Below are 27,858 nucleotides of genomic sequence, written 5' to 3'. Positions count from 1 at the left end.
AATCTGATTGTATGCGCGATGCCAGAGCGTCTCTGGCCATAGCCAGAGACGCTCTTTTGACAGTCTACATTGATACAGATGTCCTGAGAGCACACATCCGACACCTGGCTCGGATTTCCTCCCACCATCTTGCTTGCTTGCCAGCAAAAAGGCCACTTTCAACTTTTCCCAAAACTATTGTAAGGCATCAGTCATACTTGCCATCACAATTTACGCCTGTCGCACGATTATCAGACCCATTGTAGTGTCTGCACCGGCCGCAAGTGCAGCTGACAATTCCAGGCATCAGAAACAAAGCTGGAGCGCCATTGCAAACTTTGAAACAAGCAACTTTGGGGCACATGCACAACGTGCACAGATTCCGGTAACATGTCTACACAGATGGTTCAGCAAAACTCAACAGCTCTGCTGGTGCAGTCATCATCGCGGAAATATCTAAGGAAATCAAATTAAGAACTTCATGTGTCACCATATCGACGGGTACAGAACACGCGGCACTCCGTGCTGCACTTGATTTCATTAAGTAGGAGCCACCGCAACAATGGACAGTCTTTAGCGACTTCCAAGGCAGCCCTTCAGTGCATACGAAGCCTAATGCGCCACGGACCCAATGAACAACTGGCCTCAGAAATTCGGCACATATATCATCAAAGCCATGACAAGGGACAGAACATAATCTTTCAGTGGCTTCCGGGACATTGTAACATCAGCGGAAATGCCCACGCCGATGAAGCCGCCCGATCTGCACATGAAAGTGGTCAACATGTCTTGATTCCGCTTTCACGAGCAGACGCTGCAGCTGGGCTGCGATTGATGCCCTGTGATTGTACTTTGCCTCTGTGGGACTCAAATGTTTTCACCATGTGTCGTTTGCGGTCGTTGTCTCCGGACACACGGATGCACCTCCCGCATGGGTTACCACGACGGGAACAGACCATGCTCTACCGTCTGTGGCTAGGCGTTGCCTTTACAAACTCATATGCTTTCCTCATAAAAATGGCGAACAGCCCCATGTGCGACACATGCAACATCGACGAGACGCTCGCACATATTATCTGTGTCTGCCCGCGATACAGTGCTCAGAGACAAGTGATGTGCAGAGTACTGGACCAATTGGAGAATCGTCCGCTATCAGAATTAAAAGTTTTAGGACAATGCTACGAAAGAGCATCCGCGTTGAAGGCCATACTCGCGTTATTAAGGTTCCTGCGGTCTACGGGGCTTCACGACAGACTCTAAGAATGCCGCTCCCTACCGCTCTGTAGTGTACGCGCTTTGTTCGTGCTTGTCTCTCTTTCTTTCTATCTCCCCCTTGCATTCTGTTTCTCTTTTTATCCCCCTCAACCCTTCCCCTTGCGCAGGGTAGCCAACCGGAACTACCTCTGGTTAACCTCCCTGCCTTTCTCTGCATTATTTTCTCTCTCTCTCTCTCTCCTTGCGCGACGCCAATTGTGTAGTACTTTCTGGAAGGCACACGGTTAACGTCAATTACTCTGGAAACTTTGATTACTCATGCACAAAAGCCGACGCGCTTGACCGGCAGATCACCGACTGTGTTCGCCGCGATCGTTGTGCTTTGAATGTCACCTTCTTTTGTGGCCACAGGTTCACCAATAAAAACGTTAGTTAAGCTATTGACAATCTTGCTGCTGTGTTTTTTCAATGTCACTACTCCGAGACACCTGGTAATTGCTTCCCCGTCCTTAAAGCTTGCTTATCGTGATTTCTTTAGCCTCTGAAATCTCGAGCCAATGTATCATAGCACGAGATGAGAAAACTGCACCGCGCCAGTATGAAGAGGTAATGCTGAACCTCTAGCTTAGTTCTTTTGTGCTCCTATACCGGCTTCTTTATTGTGTTCTTGTCATGCGCAATTTAAAAAAAGTCGCCTGTGGCAGATAGCATAATGCTAGTCATAGATCTGGAATAGTCAAAGAGACGGGTGTTACTTGTACGAGAAATCTAAATGAGTGATTGACTAAAGCACAAACATGTTGTAATTGTTTATTTAATTAATTACTCTACGGCACATATTGCAATTTACGAATTGTAGCCGCTGAGTTCGCAAGCCGGCACTTGAAACGCAAGCACTTGAAACGGATTTTCTAGATGACACCAGTTTCGAGGCAATAACTCCCGAACTTGGCGACAAAATAAATAGGCTCCTCAGTTACTTCTGTCTTTCACTGCATAAAACGACGTTTATTTTTTTTCCGTCAAGCTTTATGGCGCATATCTCTAAATCGGTACCATCCTCATTATTCATTTTAAGTGGATATGCCTTGCAATCTCACCGGCTACGACTCGTAAATTGCAATATGTGCCGAAGTAATTAACTACTTTATTTACCTTAATGCATAATTAGCAAATTATCTGTAATTATATGATTATTCATTTCGATTTCTCCTGCAAGTAACGCCTGCCGCTTAGAGTAACCCAGCTCAAGGACTGCAATTACACTACCTGCCACAGGCGATTTTATATTTTGTATAATCTAAAAAAAAGGGTATGCTTTCGATATCGCTCCCAACATTATTTGCTTCAATCTTCGTGGGCTTACTATTACGTTTTTCGCACGTTAGGCTTTGTCTCGGGTCTTTAAGCATCAGACAAACAACGCTTTTCTTATAGGAAATAAGGTGGAATAACAGAAAAAATGTCACAATTTTCATACATGTTTTTTGTCCTTGAGTAATTTCTCCAAAGCCTTCACCGAAGTAATTTGCCCGCAGCAGTGTTCTAAAGGACGTTTATACAGCATATGACGATGAAGTGTAGTGAATATGTCATGAATTTTATTTATATCGGCTTGTCTTTTATACTTGGGAAACTAAGTATCCGCACTACATACAAATCATGAGAAAGCCCGAGCTGCGACCTCTTCCAGGGAGCATGAGTCGTTTCTTAGGTGTAGAGCATTGGATATTTGAAAGCAAAAACGTATGACACACCAAAAGCTCCGAACAGGATTGTAACTAGAGAATCGAAGTGCGAGATTAACCTTAGGAGGGCATTCGACGACGTCCTCCATGTCCCAAGGGACGTCGTAGGCCTCTTCCACCCTCCTTCGAATGGTGGTCCTGGCGATGGTCGCGTACTCCTGATCCGGCCACATGTGCTTGGGAAGGGTCGCACTCTGGTAGATGATTGGGTGCTCTGGAAACGGTGGCGACGACTACGGTCACATTTTCTCCTCCCAGAGCAGAAGACGTGCACTTGCGGATTCCAAAATGACGAACGCCAGCACACAAACGCTTAGAGTCCTTCACCAGCGCTGTCGCTAAGTCCTGAAGCGCTAGCATACACCCTTATCCGCAAAACTAAGCGCGCATGGGAGTCATGGAGCGAGCATTATACAGAAGCCCACGCTCACATGTACACATCGAGCGGAGAGGGCGATGCACTGGGGCAACGCGCCCGGCGTGACACAGTGAGCGACGCCGATGATGCAATCGGCGTGGCCCGGTGTAATGCGGCGCCGCCGTGACGTAATCCAATGTTATCGCCATGTTACTCCGCCTCACCCTTTGGCTTATTATTTTCTTCCTCTTAGCCTCCACGCACTTCCCAATCTTTTCCGTCCGTTTTCTGTCATAACGTACAGCTCCGAGCGCTCTTGAATGGTCCGTGTAGTGTTGTCGCTTTAAAACACTTGTGGTTGGGAATATAGCTGAATATAAAATTAATACGAGCTGAATCACATGTGATGAGCGGGTCAGTAGATGAGCTGACGGGCAAAATAGTAAGGTAAACGCTAACATTTCGGCTTGTTGGTAAAGTATATTAAGAAGGGAACAGCGCAAGCAAAGACCGCGGGTAGCGAAGGAACGCACGTGCCTTTTCTCTGTCTCCTTTGTCTGTATTCGCGTTTGCAGGCTGCTATTGCTTCGCTAGACTAATATCAGTGCTGGAATTCACTTCACTGAAAGGCAAATAGATAAATAGCCAGCCCTAGCGACCTGTAGTGCTGGTTATTTACTTTTCTGTCTACAGTTTGAACGTGTCGTACCTTTTTCTGGGGACGTGATTTTCTTGTAGAAGATCCAAGCCACAGCTATTGAGGTGAAGATTATTAAGAGGGATGCGATCACAGGGCCTATGATTCGAGAGTTCAGAAGGTATCTGGTGCCTTCATCCGTCCTCTGCGGCAAGGGCTCTGCGGTAGTGCCAATGAAGAAATTGTCACCATTCGTTAGAAAAATAGGAATCTTTGTTTTTCGAAAAGACGCGTTATGCAGCAAGAACAGGTTAATTTAGTTCGAAGTTAGCATAAATATATTTCTCCGGAAGTATCCATTGAATTCTACTAAAGGATGCAGTCGGATACTTGTGGTGCTTTAGCTTTATCTCACTTTTTGGCAAATCAATGAACTTATCTCTTTTGTTTGCTCAATAAATCCTCCAATGTAACCATTATGGAGTGAGTTTCTTATGACTGCTGCGTGCACATTATGTAGACCCAATTCCACTGTGGCGAAAGGTGGAGATATTCGCATCTCAATTATGTGTGAAATGTATCGTGTTTTTTCTCTGCTTAAAGCATAACTGTCTAGGCTGGAACACACTGACATCGTCCGGCTTTCGAAGACGTTGTCGGTGCACTTAATATTTTTATAGTGTACATCAAGCTCGATGAACTGCACTTAGGTGTTGTTTTCTTGCTATTTAAAGCAAATTCGAATTTAGCTCAGATAATGTTAAATTACGCGAGTTGGCACGGAATTCATTACAAAGGCGACATTTCCTCATTTTTTTCAGGGCTAATAACCAGTTATCGCTCACTGGAACTGTTTCTTGTGTTAAGGGAATATAATTGAGAAAGCGTTGTCTTGGATGTTTTTTCAGGCAGCCAGCGAAAACGCCAGTTGTTATCGTTCGACTAGCTGGGTTCTGAGCCTATGAATATCTTTGAAGGCAACGTGTAGCGGCCCTATTCTAGTAAAGCTGAAACTCACGCTCTCCAGTGGTCTCGAAAAGCACCGGATCTGATGGATCGCCGCGGCCGTACATGTTGTATGCCGACAGGACCACCTCGTACGGCGTCGTTCTGCTCAGGCTGTCCAGCGAGAGCGTGTGCGCATGCGCCGGAAAGTAGACGGAGCGCCAGTAGCCGCCCCGTTCCCGATAGTCCAGCACGTACTCTGCGCATTGAAAGGGACCACACGTGCAACTTAGTGGCGCAGAGAGGGGCGAGACAGAAAAAGTGATGAGAGGGGAAGGTCAACCAGGCTGAGCCCGGTGCACAGGGCAGAGGGAGAAAGCGGACAAAAAAGGAAGGAAAGGAGCTAATGCACGCACGCGCACACACGTTCAAAAGAACGGTCTCAAAACGTCTAGAAGTGCTTGTTTCGTTTCACAAAGCCGTAAGAAAACAACTCATCTGAAATCAAAGGAGCGTGAATTCTCGTTTTCTAGACTAAAGCGGGGCTCAAGCAGGCCGAAAGGCTGGACACTACTGTAGAAAATAACTTCACGCTTTTAGGCAGGATGGCTTATACTAAACCCTAGGCTTATGGGGTCAATACTGTCGTGATGAAATACGACGACGACGACGGTGATAATGATGACGATAATGATACCTACTGGCATCTCCCTTCGAAACAGTGCGGCGATAAAGAGTTGCCTACCCTGCTTGCGCTAATGAGGTATTATACAGGGTCTCCCACGTAACTTGAGCCAAACTTTAAATATATGCAAATGCCACGTAGCTGGACAGAACAAAGGTAATGTTGTTTGCCGTCGCTTGGAGATACTCAGATTACTTTTGAATACCACCTAATTAAAGAATTAGTCTTAATTAATCAACTTCCTAAACAATGAAATTCGATGAAAAGTATTAATGGAGCAAATTGTAGAGCAACATGAAAAACTCCCGATACAGCTTTCTGTTGCTCGTGCTACATAAAAGTGTTTTCCGAGCGTGAAAGAAGCCCGCGAATACTCGCAAAATTGCCGCGCGAATACCGCTCGAGGCACTTTGCGTGTATTCGCGGGCTTCTTTCACGCTCGGAAAACACTTTTGTGTATAGTCTTAAACAAATGTACACCCTATGGGTCGTATCTTGGCACACAATGACAATCGTCATCTGTCTTGCTTGCGTTTCCTTTCTTGAAGACGCAGTGCTCACTACCTTCCTGTCGAGAATGGTCTGTTATGCTGATGACGCGCGTTCCGTTCGTGACTTGGAAGTACCGGGCTCGCAGCCTTAAAGAAACGAAATGCGGACAAAAGACAGATGACGATTATTGTGTTGCCAGATACGGAACCAAAGGGTGCAATTTTGTTGGAGAGTAGCACGTATTGAGCAACAGAAAGCTGTATCGTAAGTTTTTCATGTTGCTCTGCAATTTTCTCACTGACATTTTTCGTCTAATTATAATAATTAAGCTGATCAAATAATTGGGAATGATTATCTAATTAAGAGGTATGCAAAAATAATAATCTGAGTATCTACAAGAGACGGCCAACAACATTACTTGGGTTTGGTCCAGCTACGTAGCATCTGCATATCTTTAAAGTTTGGCTCAAGTTACGTGGGACACCCTGTATAAATGCATAACAATCTCGCATTTTCTTTTTAGTATTAGCATATGCTTTGTTCGGGTGAAGCCGTCAATCTTTAGCGGTAACATTTTGAACTTGTCGCCATTGCCTGAATACGAGTGCTGTTTAGTAACGATCTTTAAGTTCTTGAGAGGCAGAATGTTATACTATACAACGCGCCTTGTACCTTTTTCATTATTTGTGGGTTTCTGTACGTAATAAGTGAATGATGGCAGGGGAGATGAAGTTATGGCTCGAATAATTCAATGCGACCCTGCAGAACTGACGTTTAATTTTCGCGTCAAGGATACGTTTGGGGTTACTGAACTCATGTAGGTATCTGTCTCTGACGATAGATGAAAGTCAGTGCGTGGATAGGAGCACGTCCGGAAAGCACCAAAGAACGGGCTGCAAAGCACATCTGTCGCGGAACGAATAGACGTCAAGTGCGAACTCTCCTTGCGGCGTGGCCTTTATCAATTTCATTGCCATTTTGCAGCTGTCGGGGGGAGTTTCGCGTGAGGCGGTGAACGGCGGATATCAAATGCCAATGAAAGAGCAGCCAGCAGCGCATCGGACGTGGGAAGCGGCACTATGATCACGTCGGCGATGAATCGTCAATAAGAAGAGCCAGCAAACAGAACCATAGTACTTCCGAATGGTGTGAGAACTCGCTCATACAGCTCCACTGTTTTCGATATATCAGTTGCTCAGATTGTTATACATATGCGGAGGATTTTATTTGTATTTATTTTATCATTGATATATATTTATTCGTTGCTTTATAACATTGAGAAATTGAGCAGCCGAGACTCTCTAGCTCAATATCTCCAAAGCAAGCCGTGCATAACAGAACAGAACATAATTTCCGACAGTGATATGCAAATCATCGATACGTACGACGGCAAAGGACGGAACAAAGCTTCGGGTGGACAAAGATATAGTGCCGTGTTTGTCCTAAACCTCGTAGCTTCGCATGCATGGTTCAATGCCGTTTGAGCTATTTTCCCAGCAACTTACTTTAGGACACTCTGCGAATAATTGCGTTGTGTTCGTCGTGTCCTCGTATGAGAGTGGCCTGATGTGAATGCGCGTTATGAGAGTTGGAATGAAGTTCACCACTGCACGCAGCTTGCGGTAACAACGAAATAAATCGATATAAAAGAAACGAGGGGCCGATAATTTTTGGCTGAAAAGAGAAGGCGCGGAACAAAGCACAGCGCTCCAATTTCAAGCTCAACATACTTGCCTGGGCAATTTCAGTGCGCCAAGTCAAATTAGTATGGCGGTTCAAGCGCATGGGGGTGAAAATGGCTGACATAAGTTCTGTTACAGATTTTGGCGAAGATGGTGGAAACCAAGGAATTTAGCGTTCCTACTCTTAAAAAGAATACATATCGTACGACGTTGCACCAAAGAACGACAACGTCATAAAGCAACGTATGCACAAGGCTAGGTAAAAGAAAGAAATACGAGATGCGAGTGGTTGAAAAAAAATGATTGCTTCGCGAGAAGGGGCAATGTTTGGTACAGGGCCAAGCGAAAATATTTGGTAGACGTGAGCCATCATCAGCGATTCATATATGTGTAAGCTGTGACATGATGACGCAAGTTATTTCATAGACTTCGAGAGGAAGCTCATATATATATATATATATATATATATATATATATATATATATATATATATATATATATATATATATATATATATATATATATATATATATATTATATATGTATGACATACCTGACTCTAAATAGCGCACCTTCTTGAATAGGAATTCCAGAAAACTGTCACCCTATATGTAACAAATTCGCGTCTTCCATGAACTAACACGTCCACTCGGTACACTTTAAACGTCAATAAACGAATGCTACAGAATGGCGTTTATATTTTCGTCGGGATTGTGTAGACTTGTAAAATTGTTACGCCCCTTTGGGCTTTCTTGGTATTCAGCTTTTGTGAGACTTCAATATTCCCATAAAAATTTACTCCGATCTGCCGGCATAATTTCGAGCTTTCTTTTCAAATCTGCAACAAAATTTGTAAACGCTGGTTTAGCATTTGTCTAACAAGACCAATTCTCCGTCTTGTTTGTGTTTGAACAGCATTCGAGGCTAGCTAGTGCTCGCTTAAACACCGGACTAAAGCGTGCTTGGTGCTACGTTGTGTCCACGCGGTACGACTGGGATTAGCCCGAGAAAGCTGCTGGAAGCTTCTGTTAATCAGGAAATGCATTCGGGAGTCTTGTGTAGGTCGCCATTGGAAAATTACTTTTGATCTTACGGAAAGGGCTGATGACTAGGATATACGTTCTAAGTGTTACTTTTTTATTCCTGCAGCTGCTGGATACGTGCACGTGGTGCCGAGGTACGTTACCTATCACATTTTGTTTGTTTCGCTAATCTGCCAGTTAGCAATGCCGCAGTTCCTACAATTGATGTATTCATGAGTAGCCGTGCTATCCTAATCAAAACTTAGAAAACTTGCGTTCAAAGCATGCAACAATAACACCATGCAATGCAATTCTCATTATGACTCTATACCTTTCTTCAGTCATATATAAAGAAAAGCGGACAATAAGCAGAATTACTTTACGGAATACTTCATAATTATTAATTTTCTTGTAATTGAAGCACCATAAAGAAAACGAGCGGCTTACGTGTTAAGCTCCTTCGTTTCCTCTCCTTTATGGTAAATGTTGCAGAGCAGCATGTGACACTGCTGACGCTGAAGACAGGTGCCACTGGGAGGTCTGGGGAAATATGGTGCAATCGAAAAAAAAATATATGTTAGGCTTTTGTCGTACATAGATATTGTTAGAGAGATCGTCTTGAATGAACTACTTAGTTAACGTAGTTTACCGATATTATATCAGAGGAAGTACAACTGAAAGCCTTAGATGCAGGCTGGAAACTGCCTGCGGAAGAACAAAGCCTGCCTGCCTCATAGCGGAGGGGATAGGAAAGGCACAGCAAAGGGTAACAAAGAATCTCAAAAGGTAATAAGAAAGAAGAAGAGAGCAACGCGTACGCCAGAATCGTAGTAGAAGTATTGAACGAATGTAGGTAGAAATAAAGTGTCTGTTGCTGAAAACAGCATCAAACTCTGTAAAGGTATACTATATAATAAAATGCCTAACATGGTAAAATGGTAGCTATGAAAATGCTTATGAATATTTGCTTTAACGACGTTTTCAAATGCACGTCATTGTTTGCTGTTTCCAGAACCTCTGTATTACTTTGCATTCAGCCATAAGTACAGCGTATTTGTCTCCTCATCATTTGGTTTATTACTTTACGAAGACGTTCCCGAGAAAGCAAAAGAACGCGCGTGACTAGCATTGAATATTATGAAGTTCACCTGGCTTCCGCCATACGACATCACTTCACTGCAATTTCTAGTTACAATGCTTGTGGGTTCGAAGGCACGCTAGTGTGCCGTTCGGTTGTGTACTGGGCGTCTGCTTTTTCGTGCCGACGTGTGCTTCAAGAATTGATAGACGTTTTGATGGTATGGCAGTTTTTAATTTATGTCATGATGGCATCGCACCGCAAACTGTAATAAATATCAAAATAATAAATATCAAAATAAATATAAAAATTTGATCTGCAATATTTTCACAGTTGAAAAATTGCGTCCTCCTGCTTGTTATAAGAACTTTTTTGCTGCAATGGCATTACTCACTAAACAAAATCTTAAAAAAAAGGAATAGAGCTTTATAACATTGTAGCGTTAGTTCCTCAGTGAATAACCAATGTCTCATTCGGTGATTGTAGTCATTACACCACCACCACCACCACCACCATAACAATAATAATAATAATAATAATAATAATAATAATAATAATAATAATAATAATAATAATAATAATAATAATAATAATAATAATAATAATAATAATAATAATAATAATAATCCTATTTTATCTCCACTGCAGGACGAAGGCCTCTCCCTGCGACCCTCAATTATCCCTGTCCTGCGCCAATCGTATTCTAACTAGCACCTGCGAATTTATTAATCTCAATTACCTCTCAATTCCTCTCAATTAGTCTTCTGCCATCCTCGACTGCACTTCCCTTCCCTTGGAAACAAACAAATGATTGAAGGCCTTAACAGAGAGAGCGTAAGAGTGGGGTTGCAGATTATTATGAAGAAAACAAAGATAATGAACAATAGCTTGGCAAAGGAACAAGAGTTCAAGATCGCCAGTCAGCCTCTATATATAGAGTCGGTGAAGGAATGCGTTTCCCTAGGTCAATCACTCACAGGGAACCCTGATCATGAGAAGTAAATTTACAGAAGAGTGATGATGATGACAAGATGTATTTATTGAGGGATGGCTCGAAGGCCTGTAATGGGAAATAGAAAGAGGAGGGGGGAAGAATAAATATGGGTTGGAGCGCATACGGCAGACATTGTCATATCCTGACTGGAGGCTTACCATTATCATTAAAAAGAAAGGTGTACAATCAGTGCATTGCACCGGTGCTAACATATGGGGCAGGAACTTGGAGATTGACAAAGTAGCTTGAGAACAAGTTAAGGACTGCGCAAAGGGTGATAGAACGAAGAATGTTGGGCGTAACGGATCAGAGAGCAGACGGGGATAGCCGATATTGTAATTGACATTAAGAGAAAGAAATGGAGCTGGGTAGGTCATGTTATGCGTAGGCTAGATAACCGGTGGACCATTAGGGTTACAGAATATTGTAGAGACCGTATACGCTTATGTCCTAAATATTTCCGGCGTTCTTGTTGATAACATTATTGAGGTATAGTTCTTAATAAAACATACATATTTGCCAACTCATACAGTTTTGTACTAATAATAATAATAATATTTGGGGTTTTACGTGCCAAAACCACTTTCTGATTATGAGGCACGCCGTAGTGGAGGACTCCGGAAATTTCGACCACCTGGGGTTCTTTAACGTGCACCTAAATCTAAGCACACGGGTGTTTTCGCATTTCGCCCCCATCGAAATGCGGCCGCCGTGGCCGGGATTCGGTCCCGCGACCTCGTGCTCAGCAGCCCAACACCATAGCCACTGAGCAACCACGGCGGGTAGTTTTGTACTACACGAACAATGATTTGTCTATGTAAAATAATATGTTGATCCCACGAATTGTGGGAATCGATATAAGCGAAGTGTTCTGTGCTGTTTGCGTTGATTGACGGAAATTGGCGGTGATGTTTACATCGAATCTTTAAGTTCATCAGCGTTTAGTTTTATACTAGAGTGGTGAATTGATGTTAAACGTTACTTGCGTGCGCCACTTGTATTTGTCTACGCAGTACAGAGAACGCACAGCGAGAGGTGTTTTTGTGAAGCCTTTTTGTGCGCCCTTGTTCTACTAGAAGGTTATAACTGTCATTGCCTCACACGGCGCAACGAATCATGACGTAATGAAGTGCTACACTTTAATAAAGTTATGGGGCGTGACGTGCCAAGCACACAATCGGATTTCGAACATCTATAATTAACGCACACCCAAATCTGAGTACACGAGTGTTTTTGGCATTTCACCCACGTCGACATGCGGCTTCCGCGTTCGGAATCGAACCCGCGACCTCGTGCAACACCATAGCCATAAACTACTAGGGCGGGTACAGAAGCGTCGAATTAATGGGCGGCCACTTCCATAGTGTCCCATATATAGACGCTGCGGTGTTTATAGCGACTTCCCATCCGCACGCCCTAGGTCAATTGCCCGCTTGACAAATATGCATGGTGTTTATTTTTCAGAAACCTTCCATAGCGTACATTGAATCAGGGTTTATCCAGTTTTTCCGCAACTGCTGCCGTGTCTAGCAGTCATGTTTTTTTTTTGCCTTTTTACGTCGCCTTTTCTCTATCCCGTCCTCCCCCATACATGCGAGCTGCGAGCGAAGAGTGGCAAGGCCGTTATTTGTTCGTTTTGTGACTGCGGTGGTTCTACCCATTCTCTACCTCCTCTTCCTACTTATTCTCTACTATTCGATAAGCCTACCCCATAACTTGTTGCCCGTTAGTACGAATGTAAGCGCTGCAATTTCGGCAAACCTTTTGAGGGTGATCACAGATGATTGCAGCTGTTAGGAAGGTATTGTGGCTGTGCCCATCGGAGCTCCAGAGGGCATTGTCACGACGTGATGGAAAGTCCAAACGAGTTTCTCACGTCGCCTTTCCTCTCTGCCGCGCTCCAGCCATGCATATATAGACGCTGTGCACCACCTCCCGACGCGGCGTGCATGACCGCGTCACCAGCAGCAGTTCAAAAGTCGAAGGAAGAGGCAAAGCTTTAATACGGTTATAAGAAAACCAAGATATGTACCTTCCTCGAGCGTCGTGAAGTCTAGCTGATGAGATGACGGGCTTGGTCCGGCCGAGTTGAAGGTCTGTACGACTGCGGCGTAGCGGGTGTTCGGTCGCAATGCACGCAGGGCCGCTTGGGTCGCGTCAACGCCCGTCACGGTCTGGTACGTGTAGGGAAGCATCGGGGAGTCGTAGGCGCGATGTCCGACGTGGTAACCCTGTATCTTGCCATTCTGGTGCTCTTTTGGCGGTGCCTTGGTAGATGGAAGGCAATGACGCTTGCAACAGTATCTCAGTAATAATATTCACATAAAGTACGACACGAGAGATATTGTGTGGTTTCGGAATGCGTCGAATGCAGCTGGAAGGGACAGGTGACGAGGAAAGAAATACAGGACGAAGTTTAGAGCCGATCTTCCCTTCACACTGGTCCTAAGATGTATTCCGTATCATTTTCTATTTGTAGCTACTTTTGCAGGTGTGCGCGCATCGACTATTCTTTTCTGAAAGACGGTATTTATTTCACGCAGTCTATGTGCGCTAAGGCTCATGGCAAAAAAATTCGCACTCTCACGTTGTTAACGTTGAATGTGCAAATTTTTCGTCCATTGGAGGAACACAGCGCTTTCCTGGCTATGCGGAAGCTTTCTTCTATGTTCTGAGCTTCATAACATGCAGTTTCATTTAGTTTGTAACGCTGTTTGCTGGGCAGGTTGGTTCATATTCAAACAGGGCAAAAGTTCATGCCTAAGTGACCCCTCACGCCTCCTCACAGATAAAAAAATTCGCGTTTTTAGATTGCTGGCGTGCGTCTATAATGTTGGTCTGGTTTCATGGTTCACGTTTTTAGAGCACAGCTCTTAAGCGTCCGTTCCTACGGCGAGCGTCGGCGCTGTCCATCGTAACCGAGCAAACGAGCACTGTGAAGGATCAAAGCGAACGCGGAGCGCAGCGGGAAATGAAAGACGGCGATAGCGAAGGGAGTGCGAGGAGGAAAGCGGGCGAGGAGGAGGGTATGGCGAAAGCATGAGAAGAACAAATTAGTGCCGCTCAAAACGGGCTTTGCGGCGACGATAGCTACGAGATGGCGCCAGAGTAGCTCGAGTCGTCTGTACGGAAACAAAGCGCTGCATTGCTTTGTTCTTGCCTTGTGCTTTGTTTCTGGGTCAGATGGTGAGATGCACTGCTGGTTCGGCGTCAGAGGCTACCATTTCAATAAATTTCACTTGTAAGTCCAGTGCTTGTGCTGTCCAGTATATTTTCCTTGTATGCATGTTGATTCGCTTGTCCCTTCCGCACATCAGTTAGTTTTACTAAATAAATACGTTACCAGAGTATTCGAGATAACTTAAAGAGTGAAGTAGTGCAGCACAATTTGTTCGCACAACTTTAGCACGAGCGTAAAACCGTCGCGCCGAATGAGAGACCACCGAATGAGATCGTATACTGCATGTATGGAAAAACGTTACAGTAATCTTGCGCCAGCGGGCGCACTTTCATACTTAGTGTTACTATTCCTCTCTTGTTTATAATGACTATGGTCGGCGCCGGTGTTCCACGCCTGTAAGGCGTTAAGAAAATCATTGACGTGTTTATCATCGATGAATGCGTCGAATGGAAAATGATAACATTTCGCGCTTTATGCATATACAAAGAACGCACATAGTGCCCTAAAAAACGTTGGTGTTATCGTGGCAGGAGGGTGTCAGGAATAGCAGAGCTGCTTGTCTATCGTTCGTAAAGCAAAGAGGCTGTAAAACTCACCTTCCACTCAATTTTGACGTGCGTGCTTCCTAATCCGACGACCCGGATATCCAAGGGAGGGGCTGTGGGAGCTGTTTCACCAGAAAGAAGGGCGCAAGGCTTCCTTAAGCTCGGTCATAAAGAATTATATACATGGGATGACTTGACGGGTATTCAAAGTGCACATGGTAAATGCGGCAGATCTTTTGTCACTAGGACTTTGTAACAAAGGTACACGCTATTTATCATGAAAGGGGTGTGCTGTACTGATCCAAATGGAATGTTAGGTATTCATTGAACGTGAGCTAAATCTGTGAGAAATGGGGGAGGATCGGTTATTCAGGTACTAACAGTGTTACTCAGTTTCTTAGCCACGCACTTCGATCACTGCCACTCCATGAGCTGATGTGTGACCTGTGCAGCTACCATGGCACGTTCCATGACAAAAGACAAATTTCAAACGTTAGGCTAATAGTCTAGTTTATACAATTTCAGTTGTACAGGTATACAACTAGAACTTAGCGCAATGCACTTGTGTCATCTACTGCGTTCAGCAATGTTAGAACGCACTCACTTTATTTTGCTCGTCTTGTAGCCGAACTTGCTATAATGTATTAACGTCTCTCCATAGAACTTGCAATATTGACAAAGAAGTGAGCAAGTAAACAATTTTAATACATATGGGGGAAGCGTCACAAAAGTAGATACGCCCGCGTGCAATCGAGACATAATTACCGCGTGACATCACCACTTTCCTCCTCACCTTCTTCACTCGTGGTGAAATGAAGCGACGTAGACGGCGCACTCATTCCGACCCTGTTTTCCGACAGCAGGTAGCCACCGTAGGACGTGCCGGGAAGGAGGTCGCTGAGGTAGACGAAGGTCTCCGATCCCGACACCGTGATCAGCGTCAGCTTCCTGCTTTGGGCTGCACGTTGCCGTGTAAAAGCTTGCTGACGAGCTTTAGAGGAATAATAAAACTTTATTTGCTGCGCCGCTATAGTTAACTCCAACGTGCGTGCTTGCAGTGAAACTGCCGCGTCTTCTTTTTATGTGCAGCGTAGTGTGCTAATGAAATGAGTCAACTCATTGCCGAGTGATCTAACAATGAAGAATTGTGCAGGTCATTTCTAATTGCTCGTAGTATGTGCAACTTACAATTCTCTTTCCAGAAGCGTACGTGAAACGTGGACACCTCCGAGTAGGGCGCTTGCCATGTCAGTCGGACAGTGCGGCTTCTGATGTCCGAGATTTTGATGCTGACAGGAGGCGATGGTGGCTCTAGAGAAAACAAGTTACATATAAATATTACTACGAAAATTCTTTGCAAGTGAGAATACTGAAGAATCACACAAACATAAGTGGTTGTGGGACGAAACTCGCCTTTTTACGTTAACATTCGTTAGCCGGCAAAGAGCGGGTCACCATGCTGACGATATCGCGAGAGAAAGCGACAGCACTTCTGCAAGACGTGGCATTGGAATGGCGATGGTCGCTGAACAGACCGCACTCTAGCGGCCGCCTTCACGTATATGTTGAGCGGCGCTGGCACGTGACCATATGCCACTAAGCATGAGGTGCCACTTAGCCTGCCAATTTTATTTCTAAAAGCTGCGCCATACCTAAAAGGAGAATTGAGGTCGGGCCTTGCACCAAACGACCGACGTAGAGCAAATGAGGATGGAGGTTGAGTATCTGGCCAAGCAAACATAAGTTAGTAGCGAGCATACAAGGCCTGATCAGACACCGCAGTTGCCGAGAATCCTTGAATTTTTGCTGCATCTACTCATGGCTGGTAGCAATTACGCTATATCGAAAGCTGCGTCTGCCACTGCGCTCAATGGAACAAAGTAATATTGCTGTGTTATTTTTATTCCTTCACAATTCGTTGACAAGAAGTAAGTCCTGTGGTTAGCAGCACTGCATACCTAGCACGTAGAGCTTCGTGAGAGAAGTCACGTTGCCGAACTTGTTGGAAACCTTGCAGACGTAAGCACCCGTGTCGGATGTCGAACTGTTCTGAATTAGGAGCTCAGAAATTACGCCACCTGGGAGGCTTCGCTCAATTATGTCGAACCTGCAGAGATAACATGATCGATCAAGCACTGCTCTCTAGTCAAAAAGTAGGCGTCTACTCCAACGTAGCAAACGTCACGTCGCACGTTGTGCACACTGCAGCGATGTGACATGACATAAGATCGCGGCGAATGGTACACGTGATGTTACCCTTCCCGCAGCGTCGCCTGGTATGGCCTCTGGTCCTTGAACCAGTGGACTGCCAGTGGACGGTCACCAGTTGCTTCGCATTTCAACCGGACACTGTGGCTCCTTCGAACAGTTGTCTCCTCTACCCGTTCCAAAATTCTTGGAGGCGCTGGAAAAAATAAATATAAGAAGCAGTGGATACATAAATAAGCGGCTGGTACTTTAATTATTACAGTTATGTCACTTTAATTTGGGGCACATTGTAGTAGCAGTTTAGGGGAACATAAAGCAAGAACGCAACATGAAAAAAGTATTTGACAGAAATTTATGTGACTGAAATCGATGACGTTCTTAGTTAACAAATTCCGACCAGCCTGTATCGAGAGCTTTCAAGTGGAAGCTGCATAATCACTAATGACATCGCTATAAAGCAGAATGTATCAGAATGTACAGAAAGCTGATAGAAAGTTGAGATATCAGATTGCACAAACTAGAGATGAGCTATGGTTTCAGTTAACTGTTTCACTTAACTAATAGGCGTAAGGCACGAAAGGTTACAGAAGGCGCCAGTCTGCTTCCGCATGAATATCCGCCTTGCGCTACACGTGCACTTTCCCGTGGGAAAGTGCTTCCGTTAGACTGAATCGCTTCCTTCTGACTTTTTTCCGCGCTACTTCGGCTAATCAAACCACGTTATATCATCTAGCGCACTTACTGCTAATGGCGACGCTAATGATTTTGGAAATTCCGTTCCCGAGCCCGTTGCTGACATCACACCTGTAGTGGCCGCCATCTTCAGCTTTCACCGAACGGATCTGCAGACTCCCGTTTGGAGCCATGTTGAATCTGTCGCCCATGCGAACAAGCTCGAAGTCTCTGTCCTCTGCGAGAGAAAGGGCACATTCCAGATTGTGACGAAATGGCCCGTCTTAAAACTCTCGGTGAAAAGAGCGACATTTATGTCATAGAATTCACATTCTGACTCTATAGGAAAAACTAGGCGAAAAAGTGGCAGCCGCAATGGTGCCGCAATGTTGCCACTTCTGATTTTTGTAACCTTAAACATATTCGAAATACAAGACAAGAACAAGCGCATACAGGTCGTATATACGTGTGGAGATTTTGTAAAGTTCATTCCGTTTATTTTTTCTAAAGATTCGATGGCTATTTCAGAATTTTGATTTATAATTTACGGTGCGTGAAATGATGTATTTGCAGAAACTTGAACTAGGTAGAGCCACCACACTCAGGGAGGCTCGGGATAGCGGTGATTGCGCGCCTCGTGTGAATCGCATCTCGTCGTGTGCGCCTGCGCGCCTGGTCAAAGTAGCAACATGGTGGGGCTCTTGAGATTGCCGATTTCAATGCATGGGCGATATGGCGAAATTTTCCTCCATAGTTCGTTATATTAACTCTATGATTTGTGTTTTAAAGATGGCTGACTGGGATCCTTTCTTTAGTTCTTTCTTTTTCATTCAACATTGTTTAGTCGCAGAACTTTATTTTTAATGATTTGTAAAGTCAGCCCTTTGGTGCGCTTTCTTTCCTGGATCCGGTCATTTAATAAGAAACACTGCAATGTGAACGTAATGTGGTGCGGAAGGGGTGATTTTGCAATTGCGAATCTAAAAAAAAATGAAAGAAATAATATATTTTCAGCATTGAGCTTATAGTGAACGCCTTTCTCGTCGGCTATGCCTCTTTGTCCTCCTACTTTCGAGGCATCTTATTTATGTCACCGTTATGTGAATTACACCTGGAACACTATGGACCTCTTAAATTTGCTGCTGTGATGTAAACAGCCGAAGTTTGCATGTATATAAACGCGCACACTGTGATAGGGCTGATGTAAGAGTAAATATCTTTTACCTCTCTCCTTGCTCCACTCGATCCTTGGAACAGGATAACCGAAGGCATTGCAGTGAATGACGATATTAGAGCCAGTTGAAGCCGACGCATCTTCTGGCTCTTTGGTCCAAATGGGCTTCACTGAAAGAGACGAACCGACAAGTCCGAAGAAACGTGACGATGTCCCCTGCCCTCCACATATTCAGATCAAATTGTCGGGCAGAAAGTTAAGAAAAACATGAGTAAATTATTTTGCTTTTTTTAAATAGAGAAGTTGCAGTTAGCCTTCTCACGGCCGTACACTTTTTACGACCGCAGTGCTATTGGGCAGGTGTGTACACAGCAGTAATGCGAATTAGGCTACCTGATAATTTTCAGTTATTGTTAGCAAAACCTTTGTCATCTCGTGCATAGCGTTTATTTGTTTTCGGATACTTTTTTTTTAGACTGCAACCTGACGCCTCCCTATGTTCTTTTATTGTTCTCGAACCAGTCTTGCAGACCGTCGTATTAGAGACGTGTTTCTTTTGCTGTCCTGTCGGGCACTCACCATCCACGTAGAGCTTGACAGTGTAGCTGTCAGATCCGGCCGGGTTGCGCACAGAGCAGGTGTAGTTGCCGATGTGATCCCGTGAAATTTCGCGCACCACGAGAATGGATTTCCCCTGGAGGCTGACCACGTCTCCGAGTTTGTCCTCGGCGCGTATTTCACGGCCGTTGTGGTACCACGCGAAGTGTACCGGTGCCGAACCTCTTTTGAGCGAGCACATTAGGTCCACACCGTCGCCAAGCTTCAGGTTGGAGTCCACGTACATCTTGTGCATCTCGGGAGCCTCTGTAGCGATACAGCAGGGAAGCGTTAGCAGACGTTGAAGTTGGGGAGTGAAGTAGTTAAAGAGAAAACCTTTACAACAGCAAAAGTGGAAATTTCGGCATGTGGCAGCGAGCCTTCAACCAGTGCTACTTAGTCTCTTTGGATTCGGAAGCATCTTTCTTCGCTTGCAAGCGAATTGAAAGTCCCCGAAGGAGGGATTCTGAGCATAAAAACATGAGCAGAAGTACAGGTGTTGAGATAATAGGCCTGTAAAAATGGATGTTTTCTATCTATTGTATTTGCTTACGCCAGTACTGCGCTACACGCTTGCCACAACTTACAAACCACGGCCATGGAAATACGCGGGTAGCAGTTCGAAGAGGGCTATAGTGCAACTCGTGGTCGTCATATAGAAAAGGAAGGCAGAAAGAAGGAAAGTGACGATGCATGATGACGATGGGCATGTACAAGATCACAACGCAGCGAATGTCGGCCCTGACACGTATGAACATTAGCTGAACTTGCTCTTACATATTCTGTGATGTTGAGTGACTATTGAGAATTAAGGGCTGACTTTCAAGCACAATATTATTTTTCTTTTTCACAGAGCCTCGACAGAAAGGGCGGGTGCATTTCTCTTTTGGAAAAGAACTGGCTGTGCGCCAATTTTTGAACGCATGTTCGAGGCTCTGCTGTAGTCAGAGGGCATTACGAAGCAAATCCTTTGCAGTTTTGGTTCAGACAAGCTTTTCCGAGCGAGAGATATTGTTTTGTATAAATGTACCTCAGCAGGATGCAAAGCATGTACGTGTTTCAGGAAATAACTCGACTTACAATTATTTTTTTTCATTCTTGATATACGGTAGGGAAACAACCTGTTGAGTTCTTGTTTAAAAGATCAAATTTGGCGCCTCTGATTATTGGTAGTTAATAAAAAGAAGGTCAGCCGGCAAGCACAGACGGAAGAGGAATATACGTGGAATTAGGGTGGTGCCACTGCCGAAAGGACTGAGCACTGTTACCGAAGCTCACGAAGCAGTGTATTAAAGGCGATTAGACGATTTCTTGGGATGTTGAGAGCCTAAACTTCTGGGTAATTTGAATGACATTGACAAGAAAGAATTAGAAAGCCCACCGCTGTAATTCTTGTGGCGGAACTCCGAATCTGTTGTGGGGGAGGTGGGAGGGGGAGCCAGAGGGTCTATGCAATGGTGTCCACCTGAATCAATGCATTACGTATTGGTGTAATATTTGTGACATTTGTGCATCCATCGCTCTAAGCGTCCGAGGTCTGCTCCTAAAACTTATATGTTAACGTAATGCAAATTTCAGCGTCCACTCAATAAAGAACAGTATCTCCCACTTGTAATGTCAATGCCATAAAATCTAGCATAACGCAAGACGATGAGCCATCGGCACAATTATGGAGCGTCATCTGTGGTATTGTAGAAAAAGCTGAAGAGTCGCCACTGAACGATGAGTAAGCTTGCACACTTTTTAAATTGTATTTTTTGCAGCATTGTTCTTCGTTTGAGGTTCGCGGCTTAGGCTTTTCAAGCATTATGAGAAATTATTTATGGGTTTGCCGCTGTTAGAGAAATTTACCGTGGGTGAACACACATAAAATGAAAGCGAGGGGGGAATAATTTCACATAGACGTTTCGGCTGCAGAGACCACGGATCGATAAAAATGGCGCCCCGTCTTAGTTTGTCGAGCAGCGACTCTTGGTTCACACTGGGCTTGGCCGTTTGGAGTCTATGGGTAGATTCGCCGGTAGCGCATTGCCCTCAGGTTTTGCTAATAGTATACTACGCATACAACATAATAATTTCAGAATTTAAGAGCATAATAATGTTCGCCTCAAATACCTGCATGAACACAACACTGAATTTAAGCGCTTATTACATTATTTCTGGTAGAAAATCGCTTTCAGTTAGTGCATGGATGTGAAAAAGAGTAAGATAAAGTCATCTTCGCTGAAAGTTTTACATACGTTTTCATTTTTGGCTGTAATATTACAAAGTTGTATCAAGTTGCGATGTGTCTGATATCGACGATTTCTGGAAATCGTAGGACTAAAAGCAGAAGGCAAGTGTCGTGTTTTCTTTAACTATGTCTTAATAAACGAAGCACTTTGCGAGACCTAGTGTGCCACCCATGTTTCTTCTTTTGACAAAATGCTTGGGCCAGCAGGCCTTTCAGAAGCAAGTTACGGTGAAATGAATGCTTTTGAAGTTGAATCACACAGATGTGGTATTGCAGCATCACTGGCTAAATGATGTTGTTTGATGACGTCAGCGTCGGTGAAATGACTCACCCAAAGCATGGCAGATGTCACCCAGGCCACCAGCGAGAAGCAACACGGTGCTCACCAGCACTACCGATCGTCTTGTCACCGGCCGCGTGGGTTCACGCACCACCACACCCATGACATACACGACCGCGGCTGCGGCGTCGTCGACACACGAGCAGCACAACCCCGCGAAACCATGCAGCGAGGACGCGCGCGATGCTGTGAAGCGGGAGCGTAGGATGCGTCTACTTCCTTCTTTCCTTTCCTTCCCGGCAACCTTCTCTTCCCTACTTTTCGCGGGAACGACGCCTCCAAGACTGATGCTGCTGCTGCCGCTCCCGTCTGTAGGCTTGTTTTGGCGGAGCCCCCTCACAGTCTACGGCGTGCCCTGTGGGGAAGCGTGACTCACAGGCGGTGGGATGAAAAAGCTTCGCGAGAGGGAGGAGGAAGAGCGGGCTGCGTTGGCTGCTCGCGGATGCATTCCGGGTTCGGTGGACTTCGATCCACCTCGATGGGTGGTGGGGGCCTCCGGTTTGGCTTGGCTCGGCTCGGCTCTGTCCTGGCTTAACACAGCCATGGTGATTGGACCTGCGGGGCCGGGAAGCGGGAAGAGCGAATGCGGTTACGCTCAGCTCTGAAGGAAACGTATCCTTATCCCATTTTTTTTTGCGAAAAGCACGTTGGCGTATAATCGAAAAAAAAATTCATTCCGGAGTACTTTGTGCGAGAAGGCGTAGAGGTGTCGAGGCTTCTCCGCTAAACAAACGTGCAATAACGCAGGCAAGCGAGGTAGTTTCTGCGGCTAGTTCGCATGGCACTAATGTAATTTTTTACTGTTCAGTAGATTTACAGAATTGTTCGCGGAGCAATGGACGGATGGTTAGTTTTGAATATTCATGGTAACAAACTCAGCGCTCAAAGAATGGACGGAGAAAAAAAGTGCTTGACATGAGTGCTGTCCCGCAATTGCAATTTTTATTCGGGAACACCTAGAATATATACACATACAGAAGCAAAATGGGAACAAAGAAACACAGAAAACAGCAAAAATAAACCATAACGCAGCGAAAAGGCAAAATCACACCTGACACAATTTCAACCAGAATACGCTGTACATAGCGATTTACAATGTAGACATATACAGGGTGCCCCAGCTATCATGCACCAAGATTTCAAAATATGCAAATGCCATGTAGCTGGACAGAACCAAGGTAATGTTGTTTGCCGTCGCTTGGTACTTAGATAATATTTTGGATTCCATCTAACTACATAATTAGTCTGAATTAATCAACTTCTCAAATATTATAATTACATGAAAAGAGTCAATGAGAAAATTGTAGAGCAACATGAAAAACTCCCGATACAGCTTTCTGATGCTCAATACGAGCTACATAAACGCGTTTGTCTGAGCGTGAAAGAAGCCCGTGAACACACGCAAAATAGCTGCTCGACTGGGCGCTTGAGGCACTTTGGCAAGTGTGGTAAGTTTAGTGACTCGTCGTTGACCCATGCGCCTTTGTGTTCCTTAAAGAAAAGTTAATGAAAAGCTTTTAATACCACTGAAAATATAGCCTTACGAGAAAAAGCATACTATTGAACAAAAAGAATGTTGACATGCATGGAAAAAAATATGTGTAGCGATAACGAGAACAAAAATACTCGATAAACAAAATCGGCTAAATGATTTCTTTATCACACCCCGTATCTCTGCTGAACTTTATTGATTAGTGCAAAGTTACTGTGTGACTGATTGTCGTCACTCCGGCCCAAAGGGGTTGCAATTACGAATCATCATTATCATTATCATTAGAGCAGCAGGCATTGAAGGATGCTCGCCCTCCTAGAGTCCCTTCTGGAGGCTTCACAGCAAGTCCACATATTGTAGCTAGCACATGTCGACGCGAAAGAAAAGAGAGTGACGCACTTCCGTAACGTAACTTTGTCACTCTTGCCTATTTCTTTACTCGGTCGTTATCGAGAAAAGTTTTCAAAGATGGATTGTCGTATAACATGAAGCCTGCCCATACTGAAATCTGTCAATAGGTTGTAGCTGTGTAAAAGCGTGGCAGTGTTGATACTTAGCTGGCCTGTAAAACCAATGTTTACATTCTTGCTCTTCATGAAAGCAAACGTTATAATGAAAATTTCGCACACGCTCACCCAGATTCGGTCATTTCAGGTGTTCCTTTTTGTTCTCTCGCCAGTAGATCGGGCACTGCAGACACGGGAACAGCGAACATCGAAATCAGAGATCAAACACCTCCAAAAAAGCGCTGCAGGACGACAAGTATCGCACGAACTTGCACAAAATGCATCAAGGCTTCTGCCGTTGCTCCACATATTTTCCTTTGAAACTTTGAGGCACCCCGAACGACGTTATCACACCTGAACAGGCCTGGAACGGTCATTATACACAATCTTTACATAATGTATGCATGGCGTATACATAATCATCCAAGTAAATGTTGGTAATGTCTACGACAACCTACACATCGTATGTACTTAAGGTCCTTCGCTCACGGTTTTATATTTTTGAAATTCGGGATGTAAAAGAACGGTTTCTAACCCACGCTGCGAAGGCGGTTAGACAGCGAAGCTGTAAACAACTGGAACGATTACCCATTGCGACGTAGGTTGAGATTACTCACGTGGTGACATTCACATGCACTTTACCGAATTATTAGCGTAAGAGGTTTCGACGGCCTGCGACTTGGTTTACGCCGCTACTCCGTGCACTATATATAAAGAGTGACCTAGAGAGAAGAGCAATTCGCCGCGCCTTGTATGCACGCTGCTCTTCAGAAGTCCTCATTACATGTCGCCTTCCCATATCACTGTCACCACACAATCAGTTGCTAAGCGGATTCTTCTTTTGCGTACGAAACTGCGGTTACGTCACTCCCTGCTTCGTATGGTGCAGTCAAGCTGCCGTTGCCGCGGCACCTTGCCCAACGGTAATCTTTACAGTGAAGCGTATGCGGGGAGTGCTACGTACTTCGCACTGCATGTAGGCGCAGGAGCGCCTTATCATCAATTATGTGGTTCGATGCTTGTTTTAAGCTTGGTCTTTCTTGAAACGTATTCTGTTCAGTATGTTATGTGCGTGATTCCAAATAATGTATGCATTGTTCACTTCACTTTTCTGAGTGCTTGTAGCCTGTACATTACGGGGGTATAAGCCATTGATGATGATAGTTTTCTGTCGACGTTACGCCACGAAGAAATCCCGGGATCCTAGCCATAGACAGCTTCGTTGTAAAATCTGGTGATATTTTTGAAGAGGAAAACCGTGGACAAATCTGGGTTTTTTTTTCTCACAGAAAAATCGGAGACAAATCGGGGGTTTCTTTGTCTGGCTGCCCAATGTTTGGGATTTTCCCAAAATGTTTGCAAGCGATGAATACAAGTAATTCTCTCTTTTTAGACATACACATCATGCCTAAACAAGCGAAATCCCCCACAGGAACATGTAATGTCAAATATAGCTGTTTGCAAATCAGAGGACGAACTCACGTCTACAAATCCTCATTGCCAGGCATTATTATTATATTTAAATGAAACCACAGTAACAAAAACAGCAAATAGGCAGGTTTCGAGATCGCTTATATGTTCTCTGCACTTTTTAACCAGCGTAAAAAAAAAGCGCAGGAACTAGTACACACGGTTATGCTTCTCTGTGCTGCTTTTCATGCTTCGGCGTAGGTGTCAACCTTCTCGTTACCGGCTATACCGACATGCGAGGGCAGCCAGAGGAAAGACAGTGTGACGCCCACCAACGCCGCTGCGCGTGCAGTTTATTATCTTGCAAGTCCCTTGTTGACATACGTTACCATATACATTGAGAGTATTTCTGTGACCATCATGATCAGCCATTCAGGGATGCCTGGCTGGCGCAAGATGCATTCCAAGATCCGTCGAACTTCTCGTCCTTGCCTATCGTCGTGTTTTACAGGTACTGCGCTCTTGTAAAAAAAATTAGTATATTAACCCTTTTTTTAACCTAATGTAGTTGGGCAAACATCTTCTCAATGTCAGAGCTACCACTCGCAATGTAGAGAAACGGTAAGCGCTGCGTTATTTTTCTTTCTTGCGCATTGCAACGTTTTACATGTACGTGCCATGAGGGAAGTGGGACACGATGCGCAATTGTCGTATTCAATTAAACGCGGTTACTAAAAAAGCAACACGCTTTCGTTCACTCAACGTTAGCAGGCGCTGAATTTACTATATCTTACATATGCCACTTACTGCTAGACTATCAAGCAAGAATGAGGCACCCTGTTTATACCCTGTTTATATAATATATTCGTAATATTATGTACCTTAACCTTTTGCTCACAAAAGGTCGACAGTGCTCATTACTTCTGTAACACCTGCATTTGTTATTATAATTTAAGAAAGAAAAAATTTCAGGGAGAAATTGGGTATGGCAAGATTTCCGTAAATGTAAAACGGGCATCGTGGGGTTTCACCCCAATACAGAGGACCCTACATATACTTTATACAGTGGTCCGTGCGTGCGTGCTTATGTTTGTGTATGTGTTCGAACACTTTTTTTAGAAAAGCCCTGCGAAAGTTCCTAAAATCACGTCAGTTCAGATTAATTATCTGTCTAGGCGGACTTACAAGAAAGCCGAAGCTATGCATTCGCTAAATAAAGTAATTACATCAATTAACTTCTTCGTTATAAGCTTTGCGGCGTTGGAAAGTTGAAGGCAATTGTCATAAATCTCTACTTTCGTGTTTGTACATTTTAAAATGGCTATGTCAACTGGAATAGTTGGCGTCAAATCATTTGTTCAATTTATCTGATTACGCACGGGGCTCTGCGAAACACGACTGTCGGCTCTACCCCTGTGAAGTAAAATTGTGGCGTAAAGTGAAGCTGCCGTCGCACTGCCCTCTTCTGACGATGTCATTCTGATTGGTGCTGTGCGCAACTCCCGTGTGGATGCATATATCACTTCAACAGCAGGTGCGAGAGGGGCCAGTTCATCGCACAGTGTAGCCAAGCTCCATTTTACACCGCCTTACTACGTCACGGGGGGAATGCACTGTAAGTCGCCCTTCGCAGCGGTGCTTGCGTAATCAGGTACATCGAACGGATAGTTTGACACCAGGTATTTCCGTTTACATGGCCGTTTTGAAATGTAGAAACATGGAACAATACCTTTATGAGGATTCTCTTCAACTTTCCGATATATCTATACATGTTCTGTGAGATTTGTAACTAAGAAGTTAATTACTGTAATTGCAGTGATTTCAGAATGAATTTCTTTGGTTTTTTTTTTTTGCAAATTATGTCCGCTCGAGCAGGCAATTAATCTGTAGTGAAGTGATTCATGGAACCTTTTTGGGCTTCTTAAGTGCTCGAAGCAAACAAACAAAAACACAAAAGCACTGTACATGTCGTAAATAGGGCGAATGATAGGCTCACTTCATGATGGTATATATAAACATTATAATACAATCAAACCGTGCGATTTAACGTATTGAAATTGAGCAGTGGGTTACGAAGGACGCCATAGGGAAGGGTTCCGCATAAATTTTGTCGCCGTGGGGTTCTTTAACGCACACCTGAGTGCACGAGCGCTTTTGCATTTCGCCCCCATTGAAACGCGGCCGTCGAGGATGGTGACCGAACCCGTGACCTCAGACTCAGCAGCATCAGCACGCCATGGCCACGGCACCACCGCGGCGGCGCATGTGCATCCAAGCAACACCAATGTACGTGTTATACGCAACTTTAACTAATGTTTGTGCGAAGTAACTACGTCTTTAACTAATGCAAGTCGGAAGCGGCATTACCGGTAGAAAATATCGAGTCGCTCAATGCATAAAGCTGAGCTAGTTGGAACTACGACATCTGATATATTTGCGAGAGATGAACTGAGAGTTTCTTTTTCCTTTGAAGTGACGAAAATGCGTGAGACATCAACTAGGGCGTTAAGACTAACTTATGTTCCAGCTAAAATACAAATTTCCAAAGAATTATTTATTTTTTCTTGAAACGGATAATTAGTTGTGTACATACCAGGATGAGCGCGATAATGGTAATATCTTGCCTATTATTGAGTAATTAATTTTATATCATTTGCTGCATAGG

The 27,858-nt window shown here is 44.3% G+C and overlaps 1 protein-coding gene across 3 annotated transcripts in view; it reads right to left on the bottom strand.

Annotated features, from left to right (window-relative positions):
* The window catches only part of LOC135902304 (cell adhesion molecule Dscam1-like), a 51,655-nt gene that overhangs the window by 5,530 nt on the left and 18,267 nt on the right, over positions 1-27,858 (bottom strand). For 2 of the 3 annotated variants that reach the window (XM_070539212.1, XM_070539211.1), the window contains 15 exons: positions 23,913-23,967; positions 21,777-22,340; positions 19,195-19,479; positions 18,666-18,785; positions 17,512-17,679; positions 16,818-16,965; positions 16,520-16,668; positions 15,750-15,872; positions 15,355-15,552; positions 14,613-14,683; positions 12,868-13,102; positions 9,211-9,303; positions 4,956-5,141; positions 4,010-4,156; positions 3,002-3,156 (listed from right to left, as the gene is read on the bottom strand). In XM_070539212.1, the coding sequence (XP_070395313.1) occupies positions 3,002-3,156; positions 4,010-4,156; positions 4,956-5,141; positions 9,211-9,303; positions 12,868-13,102; positions 14,613-14,683; positions 15,355-15,552; positions 15,750-15,872; positions 16,520-16,668; positions 16,818-16,965; positions 17,512-17,679; positions 18,666-18,785; positions 19,195-19,479; positions 21,777-21,888 (2,190 nt within the window). In that variant the 5' untranslated portion in view covers positions 21,889-22,340; positions 23,913-23,967. The remainder of the gene's footprint in view (positions 1-3,001; positions 3,157-4,009; positions 4,157-4,955; positions 5,142-9,210; positions 9,304-12,867; positions 13,103-14,612; positions 14,684-15,354; positions 15,553-15,749; positions 15,873-16,519; positions 16,669-16,817; positions 16,966-17,511; positions 17,680-18,665; positions 18,786-19,194; positions 19,480-21,776; positions 22,341-23,912; positions 23,968-27,858) is intronic. The other variant, XM_065432272.1, reaches the window with a different exon arrangement.

Source organism: Dermacentor albipictus, chromosome 5 (assembly GCF_038994185.2).
Source record: "Dermacentor albipictus isolate Rhodes 1998 colony chromosome 5, USDA_Dalb.pri_finalv2, whole genome shotgun sequence".
Lineage (NCBI taxonomy): Eukaryota > Metazoa > Arthropoda > Arachnida > Ixodida > Ixodidae > Dermacentor > Dermacentor albipictus.
The sequence above is the reverse complement of the archived record's forward strand: the minus strand, read 5'-3'. Positions and strand labels throughout refer to the sequence as shown.